Source organism: Diorhabda carinulata, chromosome 4, assembly GCF_026250575.1.
Source record: "Diorhabda carinulata isolate Delta chromosome 4, icDioCari1.1, whole genome shotgun sequence".
Taxonomy (NCBI): Eukaryota; Metazoa; Arthropoda; class Insecta; order Coleoptera; family Chrysomelidae; genus Diorhabda; species Diorhabda carinulata.
The window spans coordinates 3,937,630-3,958,916 of record NC_079463.1 but is presented as its reverse complement, the minus strand read 5'-3'; the positions used below and the strand labels follow the sequence as shown (position 1 = coordinate 3,958,916).

At 32.0% G+C, this 21,287-nt stretch overlaps 1 protein-coding gene across 2 annotated transcripts in view; it reads right to left on the bottom strand.

Moving 5' to 3' along the window:
• LOC130892701 (homeobox protein araucan-like) overlaps positions 1 to 21,287 on the bottom strand; it is a 101,965-nt gene that overhangs the window by 60,586 nt on the left and 20,092 nt on the right. For both annotated transcript variants that reach the window (XM_057798248.1, XM_057798249.1), the window contains exon 2: positions 4,136 to 4,165. In XM_057798248.1, the coding sequence (XP_057654231.1) occupies positions 4,136 to 4,165 (30 nt within the window). The remainder of the gene's footprint in view (positions 1 to 4,135; positions 4,166 to 21,287) is intronic.

Sequence of the window (21,287 nt, the reverse complement as noted above, 5' to 3'; positions counted from 1 at the left end):
GAACGACACCTGCACAGCCCAAAGTCGTTGTTTGGGCCGCTATGTCTGCTAAAGGAATTATTGGTCCTTATTTTCATGAAGATAAACGAAGCCGAGCAATCAATGTGAATAGTGACCGTTACGCGATATATTGCGAAATTTTTCGGTCCCAGAGTTGCAGGAGTTTGCAGGTTTCAACTCAAGAACGTGGTTCCAGTAAGATGGGGCCATTTGCCATACTTCGATGGCAGTTGTGAATGAGTTATAACCTAATAAAGTCATTTCGCGAAGGGGTAACATCAACTGGCCTCCCAGAAGCCCCGATTTTAGCCCGCTTGACTATTTTGTATGGGGATACCTTAAAAGTAAGGTTTATCAAAATAATCCAACGAACCTAACCCAATTGAAGGAAAACATCAGGTCAGAAATGGCAGCAATATAAAGAGCTTTGTGTCGACGTGTTATCGCCAATCTTCGTTCCCGTTTAGAAGAGTGCCAGCAACGTAACGGTCATCATTTGGATAACATCATCTTTTCCAAATAATTTTCCAATTTATATGGTTTGAAAAAACAATAAAAGTTTACTTGAACTCACAAATATCCGATACCTTTTCTGGACAACTTATATATAGACATTAGGTTCAGTCTTTCTATTCATTTATAATTATGTATTGAGTGGCGTGTCTAATGGAAATTGGAAGATTGGGCACTGAAAGTTGTAGACAGTTCATAGACAAACTCTCTTATAAAAGATACACATATTCATAGATTTAATAATGGAAAGAAAAGAGAAAAAACTCTTTACTATATTCTGATTGGATCGTCTTGAGGAAGTTTGGAGTCGTGAGAACGGTAAAGAAGGAGTTTTCATATTAATAGAGAAAGAAGAGATATAGAGAGTTGTAAACCGATGCTTTTTTTCTCTCTTCCAATAGTGCAATTCCTCTTACACTCTATTTTCAATATCAAATTCATGGAAACACTCAAGCGTTGTGTGCCAAATTTAAATGAACGAAATGTGACCGTGTTTTTATAATGAAAATCTGAGTTATATTTTGTAATATTCCAGATTTATAAAAAGTGTATTATCATCTTCAAAAATAAAAGGGGGTTATAAGTCAACATCGTATTCAAAAAGGCTTTGCCACTATCTAAATATCTCTAAAATTAAAGAAACTTATATTGATTGATATTTTTTCAAACTACGCTCATATTTCTCTATCGATTCCTTACTATGAGTTTTTAGAAAATGTTTTTTCGAAAAAAAAAAAAACATAAAACACTTTTTTCAGTTGTAGTTTTTTGAAATCTGTAAACAAGACGGTATAAATGGGAAATTTTTTCCCAAATTTTAATCGGACAAACTTTTTTAAAAATATAGAGTAGTAGTTATGGCCATCCCACTAGCTTTGGCTTGAGACTTCATATGAGACGAAAGGAAGCAGAAATAACAAAAATTTCCAAGAAATTCTAGCCCCATTTGCTTCGTATTATTTCTTCAAATTCTAATTAATTATTGGAATATTCAAAGTTTAACTGTGCAATATTTATTTTATTCATTTAAGTGAAATCAAGTCTATTTATTGGATTTTCTGAGAAAGGGTAGCTTTTACCCTTAAAAAATAGGCAGCACACATGGTTTATATAAACCGTAATTTCAAATTTTCATAAAATTGAATGAAATAACATTTTTTCTACAGTTACTTAAATTGCTAGTCCTCCACGGTGAAATAATATAGTTATGGTCTATTTCAGAAAGGTGTAGAGTAATAAAATGGGGAATTCCGTCCAGTTCGGCTCAATTTCGGTGTAGTATTGTTTGTAATATTAAAATTTCAAGTGATTGCGTAAGAGAATTAGGAAAAGTATGTTTTCTGGCCTGAAGTGTCAATATCGAAATATTGTGTAGGGATTACTTAGGTAGTAGATTATACAGTTACGTTTAACCTTCTATTAGTGCCTCTGCCTAATTCCAACCCTATTTCAGATTCGGTTTTCCTTTTTACGAGAATCCTACCGGCCTTTGGCACACTATTTTCAGTGTTTGTGAATGGATAACAATAGGCTAAATCCATATATTGACCCCAACCCGGGTGGTACTACCTGCACTTGATAAGAAGAAAAATTTTACAATGAAATCAATGCCAAACTATGAAAGTAGCTGAAATATTCGTTGGGTTACTCTGTGGTCCCTTTGCATACTTAATGAGGTTTCATTACTCTATACCATTCTGAAATAAACTATAGATTTCCTCGACCAAGTGTTTTTTTCCCAATAAAAAATTTAAAACTGATGACCTTGAATTAAATAGATATTGAAATGATCTACATTCTTGATTATAATATAATTTAATAAAAACATAGTTATTGTAAATTGTGGGCTGATAAAAGTTCATTTTAAGTCTACTTGCGTCTCATCAGTACAGTTTAGAATTGCTAATCTGTACAGGAACGACAGATTTTTTTGTTTTTATCATTTTTAGTGATTAGAGAGATCATAATTTATTATTATCTGATTTTCTTGAAACACCGGATCAAATTTTCAGCTACGATTTTATGGTACTATCATTTTAATAGCTACAGACGTAACTTTTTTTAATTTACGATTTTTTTTTCAAGTCACACCTATTCGCAACCGACCCATAAATATACAAATTACCTAAAAAGACATAAAATTTATTGTGCAACTTTTGGATTCTGTCACTTAAATCAGTGTTACTGGCGCCAGTATATGGACCGATAATTTCGGTGGCGCCTTCGGAAATAGGTACCCCGTCAAATTTCGACCTACGTTTTCAAAAGGACTCTTAAACTAGAATAAAATCATTTGTTAAAATGTAACCGCAACGATCTTTGATGGGCTCTAACCAACTTCAATCCTTCAATTATTTATAAAATAACGTCAACCAGTTAAAAGTGTCGATTCGTTCTATCAAAAACCATAATTCAAGTTTTCAAAAATCGATTCAAATTCATACATTCTTACAATTTTGCAATAGAAACATAACTTTCTGGTTCTGATAACTTATTTCGATACCTTAAAAGTTCTTGTGAATTTTATAAGCTTCAAAACGGCTTCCTGCCATCAAAAGACAAATAACAAAACTTTTATTAAAGACTAACGTCAACCAGTCGATTCGTTCTATCAAAAACTACAATTCAAGTTTTCAAAAATCGATTCAAATTCATACATTCTTACAATTTTGCAATAGAAACATAACTTTCTGGTTCTGATAACTTATTTCGATACCTTAAAAGTTCTTGTGAATTTTCGAAGCTTCAAAACGGCTTCCTGCCATCAAAAGACAAATAACAAAACTTTTATTAAAGACTAACGTCAACCAGTCGATTCGTTCTATCAAAAACTACAATTCAAGTTTTCAAAAATCGATTCAAATTCATACATTCTTACAATTTTGCAATAGAAACATAACTTTCTGGTTCTGATAACTTATTTCGATACCTTAAAAGTTCTTGTGAATTTTCGAAGCTTCAAAACGGCTTCCTGCCATCAAAAGACAAATAACAAAACTTTTATTAAAGACTAACGTCAACCAGTCGATTCGTTCTATCAAAAACTACAATTCAAGTTTTCAAAAATCGATTCAAATTCATACATTCTTACAATTTTGCAATAGAAACATAACTTTCTGGTTCTGATAACTTATTTCGATACCTTAAAAGTTCTTGTGAATTTTATAAGCTTCAAAACGGCTTCCTGCCATCAAAAGACAAATAACAAAACTTTTATTAAAGACTAACGTCAACCAGTCGATTCGTTCTATCAAAAACCATAATTCAAGTTTTCAAAAATCGATTCAAATTCATACATTCTTACAATTTTGCAATAGAAACATAACTTTCTGGTTCTGATAACTTATTTCGATACCTTAAAAGTTCTTGTGAATTTTCGAAGCTTGAAAACGGTTCTAGATAGTCACTTAAAGCAACCAAGGCGATATCGAATCGTGCAAGGTAGTTTTGAATTCAGTTTTTTTAAATATTTTCCACTTTCTAGGCCAAAATAGTAGTAGCTGTAAATTCAATTTCTTTGGATGTTATCAACATTGTTGAAAACTTTTATCTCTAGTTTTTAGACACATTATAAAACAATATCAAATATTGTAGAATTTAGTGGATGACTGTTGTTACTTACCTCTTTGGTTGTATATCTATACGCGTTTTCCTGAAAACAAGAAAAATGCTATTCAAAATTGACAATACCTTCTAATAAAATATCTAATTATAACTCCATAATGTTACGAACAAATTCGCCTAGGCCGGTACTGTAAAGCTACTAAGGAATTTTAAAAATTCGGCGAATTCGCGCGGCGCTTTTTGGGCGGCGTCTTCCACATTTTTTATAAATGGCGGAACTCATTTGATGTTTAATCGTATACAATTTTTTTAGTAGCCGGGGGTTTGTTTACAGTTTTTCTTATAAATAATTTCTAAGAAAATCTATTTATTAGGATAAATGATTCGTGTAAACGCAGTTAAATTTAAATAAATAGTTGTAGTGGACACAACGAATTAGCAAAGTAGTTTAAATAAATTACCTACGTGATAGTGACAAGTGAATTATTATAAGTTAGTGTAGTGTATAGTGTCTAAATAAATTAAGAACGTAAGAGAGAGTGTTTAGTAATTCACCCCATGAATAAAAAAAGTGTAAATAAATACGAAAAATGTTATATTGGTGTCAGAAGTGGGATACTGTAAATAAATACTGACTTAAACATGGCCAAGAGACAAAGTGATCTCAAAGTGAAGTAACTGGAAGCCGAACTGGAGAATCCTGAGTTGGAAACGTCCGGTTAGAAGAGTTAATCGATAGAAAGACTCAAAGTGTCACTGCTAAGTGACGGATTTGATCTAGAAACTTCTCTATTCAAAGAAGTGTCCTCCACGTTGATCTCGTCAATTTCGACTTTGAAAAATACCAAGATTTTCCTATAAATCAGTTCGTTAGTTTTGTATGGTGGATGTGTAAGTTTTTTTTCACTTTTTGTTGTATATATTATCCAAAAATATAGTAAAAACTGTCAAACTATCACGAGAATTTGTGCAAATTTGAGATATATTATCGGTCAGATATATAAATAGCAACAAGACATTTTTTTCTAAACCTACACGACAGTAGATAGTTAGCACCCAGTATTTATCTTGATGACGAATCTTCCAGTTGAAATATGCTTTTTAACCCTTCTCAATAAATGGTGCGATTGCTTCTTTTCCCTTATAAATCTTAGAATTTAAAGTACTACGTAATCAATTGAATACGGTTGAAATTAAATTTTTTCTGGAATAAAATTAGATTTTAAAAACGTAAATTGTACGTATGAATAAACTGGTAGACCCGCAAAACAGTTGTATTCATAACAATCAGATAAAAGCTGGTCAAAACATGTAATTTTCAAGTAGCCGCTATCTCTTTCAATAATGACACTCGAGAAACCGAGTGGTAATTATGTTGATCGCTCCAAAGAGCTGAAGGATAGAACCCATCATTATGGGGCAGGTGACGTGCTTCTATTAATTTTAAAAATTACACTATACGTTTTTTCGAAGTATTACTCTTTTAAATATGATAAAAGGACTGTTTTAGTGGTAATCAAAACGATATTAACGTTGGAATGGACGTTCTGTGACATGGCATAACTCGAAATTAATACTATCGTTACGTTTAATAATATTTTTCCAAAATACCATAACTGACCGAAATACGGGGGCTATTTGACGTAAGCGTTTATCATTCGCATCATATTACATAAATATGAAAAAAACATAACTTCGAATGTTAATTAAATCATTTTCCACAAGATAAATCATTCAAAGGAACCGATGACACGTTTCTTTAATATTTTGTTGAAAATGCTCCGTTCCATGGTATTTTTCTAAAAGTTACATTTAAAAAAATCAGTAAGGCGGGTGCACCGATATATTAATTCTAATCAAAAGCTCGTCAAAATGTTTTCATGTCTTTAGACGATATACTATCCAAATTTTTTGTGTTGCAAGTTTTGAAAGAGCAGTGGTTATATCCTTACCTCAAAATGCACTGAATTTTTTCAACAGTATCTATCATAAATTTTCAAAATAATCCACATATAGGTAGATTATAGAGCACCATATTCAAAATGTTTTTTCTGTTAAGGTTTCCTCGAAAGAAACTTGAAGACATCACACTCAATATCAGACAAAACACGTGGTTGATGCACGATAGTGCTTCAGTACACTTCAGTCGGACTGCTAAACAATATTTATATGTAACATATCCCAAAATTGGGATGTACAGAGTTAAATCCTTGTGATTTCTGTTAATGGGGTTACCTTGAATCATTAGTCTACACGGCAGTTGATATCAACGATTGGAAGAATCGTATTCAAATAGCTCCCTAAGAAATGTACCTCAAATCTTTGAACGTCTACGGCAATCCATAACACGTACTTGTATTTTGGTTTAAGATAGTTATTTCCAAATATTAATTATGAATCTTATTACATCTTCAGATTTTTAAATAAAACAAGGATCTTAAGTTATAATTTTATTTCATAAAACTTCATCTTGGAAAAAAGATTTGATACGAAATAAAGTAAAGCTTGCTGATTCCACCCCTGTAGGTATAATGTAGCTTTTAGCTTTATTGAAATTTTGGAAAAAGAATAAAAACTCAATTTTATTCACCATTCATTAAGGGATATGCTGAGGAATTTTTTTATAAGAAAGACCCATCTTAATTTCATACGAGAAATCATCTACTAAATTTCTTCACATGAATTTAGTTTCACCCTGTATATATATTGTCAAAGAAACTAGTATAGAATGAGATTTAATATTTGCCTAGTTTCACCTTGAATCCTACTTATGAATGAAGAGAAAAATATTTTTGTAGTAAAATATCCTGTCAATCATTTATAACAAAAAAGGATTAAGATGTTTATAGTTAATCTAACTGCATTTTAACATGTATAAATACTAGTAAAATGTCTATCTACAGAAGGTATTTGTTTACAAGAAAGTCATAAACTCATAATACGAGATTATACCACAATTTTTAGTTGTAACTTTCTTTTGTAAAGAAAAAGTCTTTCAGTGTTGATTGACACGAACAAGTATAGAAAGTATAACCACAGAATATAATTTTTCTATGGTACTGAATCGATTTGCTTCCCGAATAATGACACCTATTTTTTTTTGTAAATTTTCCATACAATTCATATATACCTGACTCACAAAAAGTTAACGCGAGTTCCAGATGGGTATCACGTCGATATTGACGAAATCATAGTGAAAAAGACGCAGATTTTCGGCGACGAATTCCCATTCCCAACCATAGAACTTCGTACTGAAAATATCATATTCTAATATACGTTTTATCTGCTAAATTCGAAAAATATTATCAAATGTTTCGATTATCTCAACAAACATAGATATAGGACGTTTTCTGTATATTCGGTTTGTAGGATATTTGATTGTTGATTTTGACGCACAAGCCAATCATCAAAATATAATAAATTTAATTACTGATACAGAATATCTAGTTTTGGAGTAGTGTTTTTATGATAAAACTGTCGTGTTCTCAAGCAAAACTTATCATCAGATTAATGTAGGAATCCGTTTGATGGCGAGGGTCTATAAATGAATTGCTATCTTGTGTTAATATTCGCCTAAAAAGTAGGATGTCGATAAATAGAAATAGAAACAGTGAAATACCCGATTTCTATCTGCTATTCGACCGATTCCAGTCCTTACGACATCCTAAATTCCTGAGGTGGATCTAAACAATGAAAATGCCGTAAAACAAGAAAAACCCGATATAATAATGGTCATGATTTTGCAGAAAAGAATGATCTATAGCACAATTTCGATGATCCAAGATTTTAATTCGTCTCAAGACACAGCAATGTTTTCCTGGGTTCAAGATTTGTGCCCCATTTTGCCATCGATGGAGATAATCTTGTTAAATAGAGAATATTCATGGATTCCTGTAAGGTTGATTTGAAAGTTCTGTCGTTTCATAATGGAAGTCGACTAACCATTCACCAGATGAAGAAGACAAATATGAGAGCTCGCAATCAAATATTGCACCAATTTCTGTGGGTCAATAAGGATAAGAATCGACATCATATAAAATAGAAAGGAGTTGACAACAATTTGTAGATCCGAAGGGTCTCCAATCCTACATATAAACATGGATTCAATTAGTAATTCAAGTAATGAATCGAACAGATGAGGATGAGAATGGAAGCTCTCAAAGGAGATATTCATGAATCATTAGGGAATAATGCAGATGATGTGTACACTCACAATCTTTCTCCACTTCCATGTTAATTTCTTATGATTGTCTCAATCATAACAATGATGAAAGGTTGCACGAAGACATTTTTGAAAGGGAAAGAGGCACTATAATCAACCAATGCTTCCAGTTTTTCCTTATTTACAAGAAACAGACCAACTGCTTTTTGACATCAAGTCAAAGAGATATCTTAACATATTTACTAATATTCACATTAATAACGGGACTTATTTTGAAATCTTGTCTTAGTTGACGAATATTTCTCTATTCTTAAATGTTAATAAAACTGGAATAGTAGATTTCCAGACATTATTAGAACGCGTGAGATATTTTTCAGTTTAAATACTGGTCCAAAACATCTTAGACTGAAATGTGTAACTTTTAAAAAGCGTCGCTATCTAAGAATCGGGATTTTCCATAACTGTTTCCATTCTATTCTATCCTGTGTCTTTTGTTTCATTTCCTCTCATGTTATTCTTCGTTTTTCTCCAGTCTTATTTCTGTCCAGCTCCTCCTAGGTCCTCTTTTTGTAAATTCAAGCTTCGAATATCTTCCGTATTAAAAGTTTGCCATTCTTGTGAGGTGGATAAACTATTTGTGTCGTCCTTCCTCTAATTTGTTTTAAATTGATATCAAGTTTAAATTTTCTTCAATGTTATTTATTATCTTATGGTATCTAGTTTTATTTTCCACTTTTCATTTTAGATCTCATCTCAGTACTATGTATTTACCTGTTTCCTTCATCCTTCATCCTTCATCCAGTCCTCCCGTTTGTCTCTTGTTCCATTTTTCTATCCTATTTAATGTCATACCAAGGTATATGTGTAAGCTGTCATTGTTTATTTTCAAATTTAAGTATAGTTTTTCCATATTTTACCTTTATTTCTAAGTCATTTGCATTTCTTACCTCCGAAATTTTCATGTCTTCCAGAATATGATAAGAAATAATATCAAAAACTAAGTTTTCTCGGCTTAATTACAAACCAATGAGTTTAAGTCGAATGCCATCACGCATTCGATGGAAATACAATCCAATATGTGTCCAGGTATATAGTCCTCCGAGGTACTACACCAGAGGACATATGAAATAAATACAAAATAATCGCAACTAGTGCCATCTCATAATTTGAACATTGCCAATACTACAATTAGAGAAGGTGAGACAACAGGCCTTTTGTGTCTCAATGTATTTATTTCCATACAAAAGATAACGTACAGAGTGAAATATTTAATTATGTCGGATATAATCGACGCCTGCCAGGCGGCAGTGATTCTTTAAAAAAATATTTTTAGTTAAAAACTTTCGTGACAATTGTACCGATTGACAAAACCAAATACAACGCTGTGGTAGCGACAAAACCTTATTAATAATTCAGTGGAAGTATTATCTCGGATATTAATTGAATTTTTTCCAAATAGACCGCACACGTGCCAATCAAATACGTAAAATGTTTAAAATAAATTTATATTCTTCATCTAGCAGAGGCCAGGTGGTACTTAGATCGTGCCGCCTCAGCGGAATTTTATATGAACTTACATTAATGTTTTAAATAATGAAGATGAATACAGAGAAGTTGTGCTTCGATGAAACATAAAACGTTCGACGGAAAACATAAAAAAATTATTTAATAAAACAATATATTGTTCGGCGGAAAACAAAAAACACGTGCTACTTACCAGTACAATTGCAAAATCAAAATACTTCTTAATGTATTTGGAAACATAATCAAGAAAAATTGCATTTATTAGAGTGGTTTTCGTGTTAATCATTGAAATTCACTTCTACTAATAAGTGTTTGAGCTCGCGACTCGTTTTATACATGTGCTTTCCATGTAGTCAATACTTATACAGTCGTCCAGTTTTCCTGCTCAAATAATTCAAATCTTTTCCTTCATCTTTTTTCTTCTTTGTTAAGACCTGAAGGTCTGTTAATTTGCAGCTGTAATGATCTTTAGGTAAAGTATTGTCCAATCTCCTTCCATTTTTTTAGAATGCCATCTTTTCATATCTTCTACAAGGCAAACCAGATCTGTTAACCTACAGATCAATATATCATAATCAACTGCGATACTGGACAACCCAGTGTTTACAGCTGATCCATCAATCCCACTCCTTTTAAAAAGTCTAGAATGTGGAATGGCTCCAATTCTTCGTCTTCTATTTCGTCTTCAGACTTTGAGAGAATGTTGATAGTCCTCTGTGCAACAAAATCTTCATTATCTGCTATGCCTACCATCTTCAGGTGTTCTTTGAGGCGATAGTTCCCCGATAGAACTCCTGCTAGTATTCGTAGATTGTTCTTACTTAAGCTGATACATTCAGCAGATCTACTCTGGTCATAGTTTCCTGGCTATAATAACGAATTCGTTATACTAGTAAAGTGTGATACTAGACGAGAAATATGCTGAAACAACCTGGTATTCCGACAGCTCAAAAACGTCGATACAGGAGAAGGAGCTTGCTCAATTTTCCGAATGAAAATCACGGTAATTCATTCACTGTCGCGTGAATCAAGGAATTAATAGTCTGGAAATTATAACAGACACTCAACACACTCGATACTGTAGAAATTAACTCTATGCTGGTATTTGATTGTGTGTGTACCAAAAACTCACTGGTTGGACCAATTACTGGGAATAAGAACCATTCTTTGAATTACAGCTCTTGAAATAACAACTAAAGAGGTCAACCAAAATAAGTAAAATAAAAAGGTGAGGTAACTTATGGGAGATTATATCATGAGAAAGACGATTGCAAAGAAATACACTAAGAATTGAAGCTCTGAGCTGATAGATTTAGAGGACCATATAGGATCTGAATAGATCATAGTGAGATAGGCCTCAAGCCACTTCAATAAGTATTTATCCAATTTGTTGATGGTCTTTTGGATACAGTTTTTCCGCGCAGTTTCTTTCGAGTCATCCGCCACATAAATATATTGTAAATTCGATTTTTTTCATTTACTTGCGCGTGTTGGTTTCTACAAACTGTTTGCCTAGAGCAGTGATTCCCAAAGTGGTCCACGGGAGACTTCTTCTATGAATATAGGCAGATAATATTTTAAGAAGCTCAGCGACTATTACTTGCATATTCAGTACAACGAGTCACTTTTCGATTGGTCAACTTTGCTTTTTTGATATCCACTCACAGAAGAATCAATCAACATTTTATTGCAACTTTGTTTAGTTGATTCTATTATCAAATAATTAACTTTATCGAGCAAACAATTTCAACCTTTTTTTTACGAAAATTGCCAAATCGTCGATGAAAACCAGCTACAACGCAAGTTTCCATAGATAGACCGGATCCGGCAAAATTTTGTGGTCTATGAAACAAAAAAGTTTGGGAACTAAAGCATTGCCGATATCAGAGCAAATGATCTTCATATTATTTTCAAACTTTAACGTTATCCAAAAGTATTCTGATAATAAAAATAGAAATTTCGTTATAACTATTTGTGAATTTGATTTTGAATTTGCATGACTTTCTCGTTTTCAGAATTTAAAAAATGACCACGTAAATTCAGGTAGTCGTTTCTTTTGCCAGGTATAATTTGTAATCCGTTAAGTAAAAGCAGACTTAAAATCTGTGTTTCCGGCCGCATGGGGCGTATTATGTTTTAAGATAAAAACTTAATGACATAGATTCTATTCTATCGAGTCTACCATACAAATTTTCGAAAAACCAAACGAAATAACTATTCTTGTAGTGGGACCACTATTTATATATAAAAAGTTTACTCAAACATAATAGAATGTGTGTGCATTTTTGTAACACTAGGAAATTCCAAAATTAAAAATTTGACAGACGGAACAAACGGAATTTCATTGCAGAGACGACGTCAATTATTACGATCAAGATCTCAATATAAATGTGCTTTAATTCATTTCTCTGGATCTAATTAGATTGTCATGTGTTTCTATATTTGTTTAGTTCCATTTTTGCATCATCTATGTGAAATAATAGAGAACAGATCTCAGGAAATAATTAGAAAATATAACAGTATTGCACACGTCGTGTCAATTCGAAGCATTTCGCCATTGCGATGGGAAACTACACATAAATAATTAATTATTAACAACTACTTCATTTCAATCTCATAAATACGTTTGTAGACTGACGTTTCGAATAATTATTCACCATGAAAATTAAAACAAATTTCATGCATATTCATAAACACATTTACTGTTTTAATTGTGGTATAAATTTACCCAGCTTCGTTAACCAACAATGATTTTGTAAGGTGAATTCTTATGAACTTGCAGAACCGTATTTGAATCATTATTACATCAGTCATGAGAATATTTATGCGAATAAATACCAAATACTATAACTTAAATAACAAAAATTTGTCAATTGGATCAAATATACTGTTTTCTCTACTTGATTGAACCAACTTCTAGGCCAAATGTACAACTAGTTTGTGAAAGTAGAAACCTCAACACAAATTGTAGAAAAAGGAAATACAAATAATGACGAATGAAATTCAATACCCGAATGTTATTCGATGGAAATTGCGAAAAGCTGTTCTCTTATAACAGGTTAATACACCAGGTAACAGGTCATTACAATAGCCTCGATAGCTCAAACAGATTTCTAATAAGTTGATCATCTTCCATCATCTCCAAAATTGTTTTAAAAACTTGAAGACTTGTTCACTCCTTAAGGAAAGTTCAAGATGTGGTATCTTCTATTCCATACGCTTCTAAGTGTAATGCTCTTCCATATTTCAAGAGAATTTGTCCTCTATATAGCAGATTCTGCACGTTGTATCCGTGTCTGAGCCCAGCATCTTTAGCTTTAGATTTATATGTTGCCATAAGTTTTTACGCCTTGTGAATTGTTTTCATTTGTTATCTACCTCGTTTTCTATTGTTTTATCTGTGTCCTGTGGCCGATTGTATGTGGTTCAGGTTCCACGAAAGGCTTATCCGCCCCTACTTCAACTATTCTATCTGCTATTTCATTTCCTTCAAGTCCAGTGTATCCCAAAACCCATTGGAGGGCAACTCTAATATATTTTCCTAACTGATCCACACATTCCTAAACCAGCTTGAAACTTATAAAACACGAGCTCAGAGCTCTAACGGCTTCTGTTTCCGACAATTCCAAATTGAACGGATGCATTCCTCGATTGCATGTATTTACTAGAAAATTACTTAGTGTATTAGATAGATCGATACAACTTATTTTTTAAGTAAAAATAAAATATATAGTTTTCCTGTTTGTATTTTGTCTTATATAAGTTCAAAATTCAAAATAACTTGAAGGTTAAAATTATTCGTAAATGGAAAAGGGCGCGTTAGGTAAATACGGTACAGCATCGTAAATCCGGAATCGCTGGGAAAGGATTCGTTCCGGATTTTAGATTTTTCCGTATTTTAGATCATACAAACATTTGAATACATAATATTAATATAAACAGATGGAGAGGTATGCATAAAATTGGCAAGTGATTGTGCATTTTTTTGCATTGTAAAATATTGAGCTATTAATTAATCCTAAGTGCAACGATCTTTTTGAAATTGGAGAAGCGTGCTTACGAATTAGGCGAATGGATTCAAAGATAAATAAGGAAGGAATAGTCAGAATTTTTTAATCTTTTAAAGAAGTCCTTGCAGTGAGACCCGCTGTTTAGTCCGAGTAAATATCTAACAGCTCTCTTTTGTAGTTTGAAGATTGGCTAAAATTGAGTCGCACCACACGTACCCTAAAAGGGAAGGAAATGCGACTCGATAAGAAGATAATAAACTGTTAAGGTGGTGGATAAGCTCTGTTCTTTGGAAACTGATATAAGCACAAAACAGGAGGAACTTAATTTTTTGGAGAAGGTAGCGATATGTAACTCCCATTTCAAGGAATTGTCCACAGATTCAACTGCGTCAATGGTGGTGTTATTCAATAAAAAAGGCTGCAATTTACATTGGTTTTAGAAACGTTGAGTTGTTTCAAGAGAAACTAATATCGCCTGCAAAATGACATATTTTACCACTGAAGTCGTTTATAAACAAATATAGGGCCTAATACTGAGCCTTGTCTTGCAAGAAGACATCGTTGAATCAAGCCTTACAAGCCGACTGTCTGTTAGTAAATTATGACTTAAACCATGCGAGAGGTGTGAGTTTTGTTGATTCTACAACTGGAAATAGAGGAAGGAATCAAATTTTTGAACATATCAGATGAATTTGCATATTTTAATCATGAAAAGTTTCACTATAACTTATACAACTTCCGATGAACCACCCTATGATTTAAAAACTCATTATAAATTAATAAATACGATAAAACTCATTATTTATAACAATATTTAATAGACCCAAACAGTGTTTTAGTTACGGTGAGTAGCAGCATTATTAAAAAAAATTTATTCTTTTTCTTGTTCTACTAGACAGTTAGCGTATGTACTCGTATGAAGTAATTTGTACATACCGACATAGAGAATCGACAATTACTTTTCTATGTAGTTTGTTAATGTTAATAATGTTAATAACCGTAACAAAATGGTTTACCACTATTTTATAATATTCTAATTAGACGATATTAGCACTTCTGTCTTACAACCCTTTAATTGCTAATGCATTTCATTCTAACATGAAATGCAAGTCATTATTTAATAACTGAAATTCGTTGTTAAGATCTTATCAAAAACTAATTTCTATTGATACAATGTATAAATGAGGTTAGTTAAGTTTTTGACCAGAACTTCGTTTTCAATCGTAAGAAGTTACAGGATGATTTTTACGACCGTTTCTTTACATGCTTTTTATTATAATCCCCTGTATATCTTTTTAGCCATGTAAATTCCATAAATTTCATTCATTTAACGGAACTTGATTACTTATATCCATATTTAACTTGGATAAACTTAAAATTTCGTACATTTAACAGATGACTTAAGAATAATTTCGTAAATTCATACGATTATCCATGTTGGGTTAACCAGGAGAACATATAACGAAATATTTGGACTTCAAATTAATTCTTTCTATTAATAATAATATAAATAACACTAAATGCGATGAATGAGCGTCAAATCCACTAAAGGTGTTTACCTTCAGTCTCTGAAGACGATAACTAGGTTATCGAAAAGCACGTCAGACAGTGTAATTGTGAGTGTTAGTGAATTAGTGGTGTAAACAGTGTATTCAGTATGAATATCGCACAACGGTTTCAGAAATTCCAACTTACAAAAAGAGTAAAACCATTTATGAGGTTCGAATTAAATACAAGCAACCACGCCTGTCTCAATTTACTCTTTAGGTTTTCTGAAATGAACGAAAACAGGGCTAGAAACTATTCAGAGGGTAACAAGAATAATGTTTATGAAGAATCACCATCCGAATTCATCTACTATTAAAACGACATTACCCCGAAAAGCGAGTGAAGTAAGCTTAATGGATTTTGTGGATCTACACTCTAGTCAAATAATGAAAATACGTTAATTATTTTTCAGAAAATCAGTAACATAACAACGTGTAATCATATCAAAGCACATCTTTCTAAATTATCGTACGAAGGCTCTATGAGATTCATATGTGGACATCGTGCCGGCCAATTGAGTATTATGATTCCCATTTTCTTCAACTATTCGGTAACAATTCTGGCAGTATGTGGTTAACCACCAATACATGAAGTAAAAGAGGTCACGGTATCTGGTAGCACTTCCTTAAAGTGCTTCCAATTAACCAGAACTCCATTATCAATGAAAATCAGTTCACTACAGGCATGAAAATTGATTCCACCTCAAACCATAGCTGTTCAGCGAGACTCATCTGTCACTAATGCTGTTTCCCATTGCTGTACATGCTGGACGTCGAATAATGTCTTTCTCTACGATGCATTTCAAAAGTTAGAACTTCGTCGGAAAGAACTATTAATCTGAATGAAAATAGTAAAACAGTCCAAAAGCCCGAGGACGCGGTAATAATTCGTTTACAACTAAACGAATAGTAATTTTCAATTAAGTTTGGTATTTAAAAGTTTTTGGGGTCGCTGATTACGAATCCGTTATCTTTTTTTCGTTCATTTCAGAATACCTAAAGAGTAAATTAAGACAGGCGTGGTTGCTTGCATTTAATTCGGACCTCATAAATGGTGTTACTCTTTTTGTAAATTGGAATTTCTGAAACCGTTGTGCGATATTCATACTGAATACACTGTTTACACCACTAATTCACTAACACTCACAATTACACTGTCTGACGTGCTTTTCGATAACCTAGTTATCGTCTTCAGAGACTGAAGGTAAACACCTTTAGTGGATTTGACGCTCATTCATCGCATTTAGTGTTATTTATATTATTATTAATAGAAAGAATTAATTTGAAGTCCAAATATTTCGTTATATGTTCTCCTGGTTAACCCAACATGGATAATCGTATGAATTTACGAAATTATTCTTAAGTCATCCGTTAAATATACGAAATTTTGAGTTTATCTAAATTAAATATGGATATAAGTAATCAAGTTCCGTTAAATGCTACCTTGGTGACATTGACAAAGATAATGTAACGAATTTATGAAATAAATGTATGAAATTTCAAATTTACATGGCTAAAAAGATATACAGGAGATTATAAAATATAGTATGTAAAGAAATAGTTAGAAAAATCATCTTGTAACTTTTTACGATTGGAAACAAAGTTCTGGTCAAAAACTAACCTCATTTATACATTGTATCAATAGAAATTAGATTTTGATAAGATCTTAACAACAAAAACAAAATGGCGGATCCAATATGGCGCGCAATTTTATTAAATAATTACACGATGTGAATAAAATGTGGTATTTGGGTCTTTTCATGGTCGCTGATTACGAATTAGATAATAGGTTTTCCGAGAACAAAATGGCGGATCCAATATGGCGACAACTATACAGAAAAATTAATTGATTTAAGTGAAATTTGGTATTTCGAGTTGCCGTGATCGCTAATTGAGAATCTGATAATATTTTTCACAATAAATATTGGGTGAGTAACAACGAAAAATTAATTTGTTCAGTTGAATAGAAGTAGTTATAGGAATTACTAATAATTTTCAAAAGTTATAGTAGAGGAGAAAATGTAACAATAAATATTTTCGACATCTTTATTAATAACTTGTAACATTACCCAAATTTGTGTCGTACAAGCTCGTGCGTTTAAAGGTCAAAATGAATGAAAAACATTTTAATTTTTTGAAAAACGAGAAAAAAGTATTTGTATAAAATGTCACATGCAATACTCGAATTAAATCAGACTTATCCGACTACAGAAATCATTAATTCCTACTTCGATTAGTAGAATCCACTTTAAAAAATAACAATTCAACAACTGCACAAAGCAGAGTGTACATTTGTGCAGCTCAAACTTTGAGTGGCGTCACTCTCTGAACGGCCGCGTTTAGAATGGTATTAGAGCCTCGTGGTCGGCTTCGCGGGCCCTATGAACCTCCACGTCATTCAGTAGACGTACCACCCTAAATAGCTAGGACATTAAAAGTCCCTAAATCGAAATTTCATTTTAGGGATTTTTTACTGCGTTTTCGGGCTTTTGGACACTGTACGGCGTGGTTAGTTGATAAAATTCAAGGTGCAAAAACCTTATTACCGTTTACAAGACATCTGACCACCTAAAACGTCACATATGAGTCTTATCTCATGTAAGTACTAACTAATCCCGACGGAATTGAAGACTTTCTTCTCCTTAATAACCAAATTACCCACCAAAGCAAACACGTTATTCATAATCTGCTTTTAATACGAAAAATATTTTATATCATAGGTATTGATGATTTTCTTTGTAGTAATGAAGTAGTAGCATTATAAGTACTTCATTTTGTGACATAATTTCGAACAATTTCTGTCGATTTCTTAAAACTTATCGTTGGTTTTATCCATCGAAATATTTCAAATCGAAAATTCGTTTATTTATATTTTTATCGAGATATTTATTCAAATTTCGTACATTACATTCCTATTATTGTCGTTTTCTGGCCATAAAATTCGAACTAACCGCTAATTTATCGCGAATAAATCATTGCAAACAACGGATACCTTTCTTTCGACCAAATTAGCTAGAAGTATTTTACGATGTGCGGAATACAATGGTTTGCATTTTTCCAGAGCATTCCTTTTCGTGAACTTAGACACATATATTATTTTGTAAAACAAGAAGCCACGACCTATAATGTTATATGCGGGTCAGTCCAACAAAAAGAAACTACAACACACAAGGTGTTTGTTTATTAGTCACGAACTTGTGGTATTTCAGTACCGTCTTCATAATATACCTACCTAAGATATTTTTATTCAAGATTCAACTGAAATATTTATTTTTCTCTATTCAAACAAACAAGAAAGATTTCCCATGTTGTTTCCAAATTTACTAGGCTTTATTGTATAGAAAAAGTATTTTACATCAAGAATCTACTTCTTCCAATATCAATTGCAGATTATAAAAATCCTTGCCGACAATTTTGTTTGATCTACCATAGGCGTAGGTACCTCATTTTATACATTTATAATTTTTATCTTTTATATCTTATGCGAGAAATTATTCGATAAAAGGCAGTTGAATCATTATCAATTAAACGGCATTATACGTTAATTGACTAGTAAAATGTACCTGCCTGCCAGGTAGTTTGGTTTAAACAGGGTACCAGACGTGAACTGAGCCCTTCTGGTACCACATTCGTTTTCTGGAAAACGAAATTTCAAAGCAAAAACCATAAAGGAGAATACATTCTTTGCAAATATAATACAAGAAAAAAAATATTTCAATTCCAAAGTATCTTTATAAATAATAATGGTAGTTACAATCGTCTGAACTAGAATCATCATTTGATTGAATTGTTGTTGAAGGGTTGTAAAGAGGGTGATACCACATACTCATCTTCTTCTTTGATAACATGTTCAACATGGTTTTTCCGAATCGTGATAATTCTGATTCTTCGAATGATTTTTTGTGTTTATTGATTTCAACCAATAATTCTGTGTTATAAATAAATACCATTTTTCGTGTAGATGTTGGGAAATCTTGTAATGAAAAGAAGAAAAATCGTATTAACATGAATTCTTTCAATAATTCAAACAATAAATAAAAATTTTTAAACTTCGAAAGTTCCGAAATATTTTGGAATTAGCTATTTTATCTACAGTAGAATGTTGAAAATAAAATTACATTCATTTTAAGTGTTTCGAGGTTCCAAAGCATGTGAGGTACCAAAAACCAAAAACAGAGACAAACAATGAAGCAAAATGAAGAATACAACGTATAAAAGAGAATACAAAGAATGATGCAATATGGACGAAATTATGTAAATATTCAAGACATATGTATATGAAAGTATTACTTTTTAACCACATGAACACGAATTGAAAAATTGATCAACTTGTATCAATTTTTTCCATAAAAATTGTAAACATTTCCATGTAAAAACGGAAAAACCGTAAACACCGAATTAAATCAAGTTTAGTGTTTATTATGGTTCACAATAATAATTAAATTTGCAATGCAATTTTGTTCCTAATATGAATTATCAAAATTAGCTGTGGCCAATTCAGAAATACTCTGCCTCGGAGTAAGCAAATGATTTTTATACTGAACTTATTATTTCCAGTTTTATTGCGAAATCGCTTTTGAAAGAGTAGCTACTAATTGCGAAATTTCCTTTTGGAAATTTATACCAATTAATAATTATTATGTTGTCTTTGCTACAAAGTTTCGTGAACTCGTGTAATTTGTGACCCCTGAAGAGTCCTTGGACTGAGATCACGTATGTAGTCTACGTCTTTTATTGCTCATGTATCAATAATTTCTTTTTAGCAAATCTACCTGTATTATATGAAATAAATTTCGCTGTATACATTGACAACATTCAATATTATTGATAAAATAATATGAATAAATGTAAAGAAGCAAATAGCTATTTGATGTTATTCATTAATATTTGATTATGAACATTTTATCTGGTGAATTGTTTGCTTAATATTCACATTATAAACTAAAGCGACTCTTTGGCCACGTTCCAACGAGATAATTTTATCTTTAATTTATCACAGCAAATCTGGATTCATCGTTATAATCCTCATGGAAAGTTTGTCGAAGCCACTTTTCAATGAGCTGTAAAGATGACGAAAATGTTTATCTGCATTGATTAATTATAATACATTTTATGTTACATGTTACATGTTGTATAAATGAAAGAAATGAACTAAGTTTAGAGTCCATTCAAACTACAAATATCAATAAAAAAAACTAACAAGAAGAGTATTGGATTTCGAGAAGACAAAAAAAGTAAAAAACCAAGTGAAAAATAGGAATAAAGCCGAGTAAGACTAAAAAATGAAGGACATGAACCATCCAATTGCTGTAAGGAAATAAAACATTAGATAAATAATTGTGATATGTGTCTACGTAAGTTATTTTGTATTAAGATATGGAATATTTGGAAAAACAAAATTTATAAATATACGTACGTACTTAAGACACACTTTTGAGTGCGGATAACTGCGTGAAAAACGTATTATTAAGGTCTCCATAGTGTAGTGGCTAGAGTACGATGTTCACATGCGGGAGATCCCAGGTTCAAGTCGCTCTGCTGCCATTTTTTATATACCAAAGAGAAGAATTGACAAACTTAATAACACAAATTCGTCTGTTGTTTTGTTAATTTATTCTTATCTTGATTAGAATGTTCAAAATATTAACAAATACATGATATATTTTACAAGAAAAATTACCACTAATCTTTTGTATTTTTGTTGGTAGAGAAAATATTGTATGCAATTCGTGAATAAAGGTTTTCACAACGCAGATTCATTACTGTATAATTCTCGACCTTTATAAAGGCTATCAATTCGAAAACATACCTCGGACCTCATAGATAATTAACAATATTCTAAGCTAGTAGCCGTTACTTTTAAGAGGTCCTACAGCTTCCTTTGTCGCATCCCGCATTTCGTACACCACACCTTTCTATCTATCCACTCATTTTCCTGGATAACACTGTCTTTCATGGTGTGTTCAA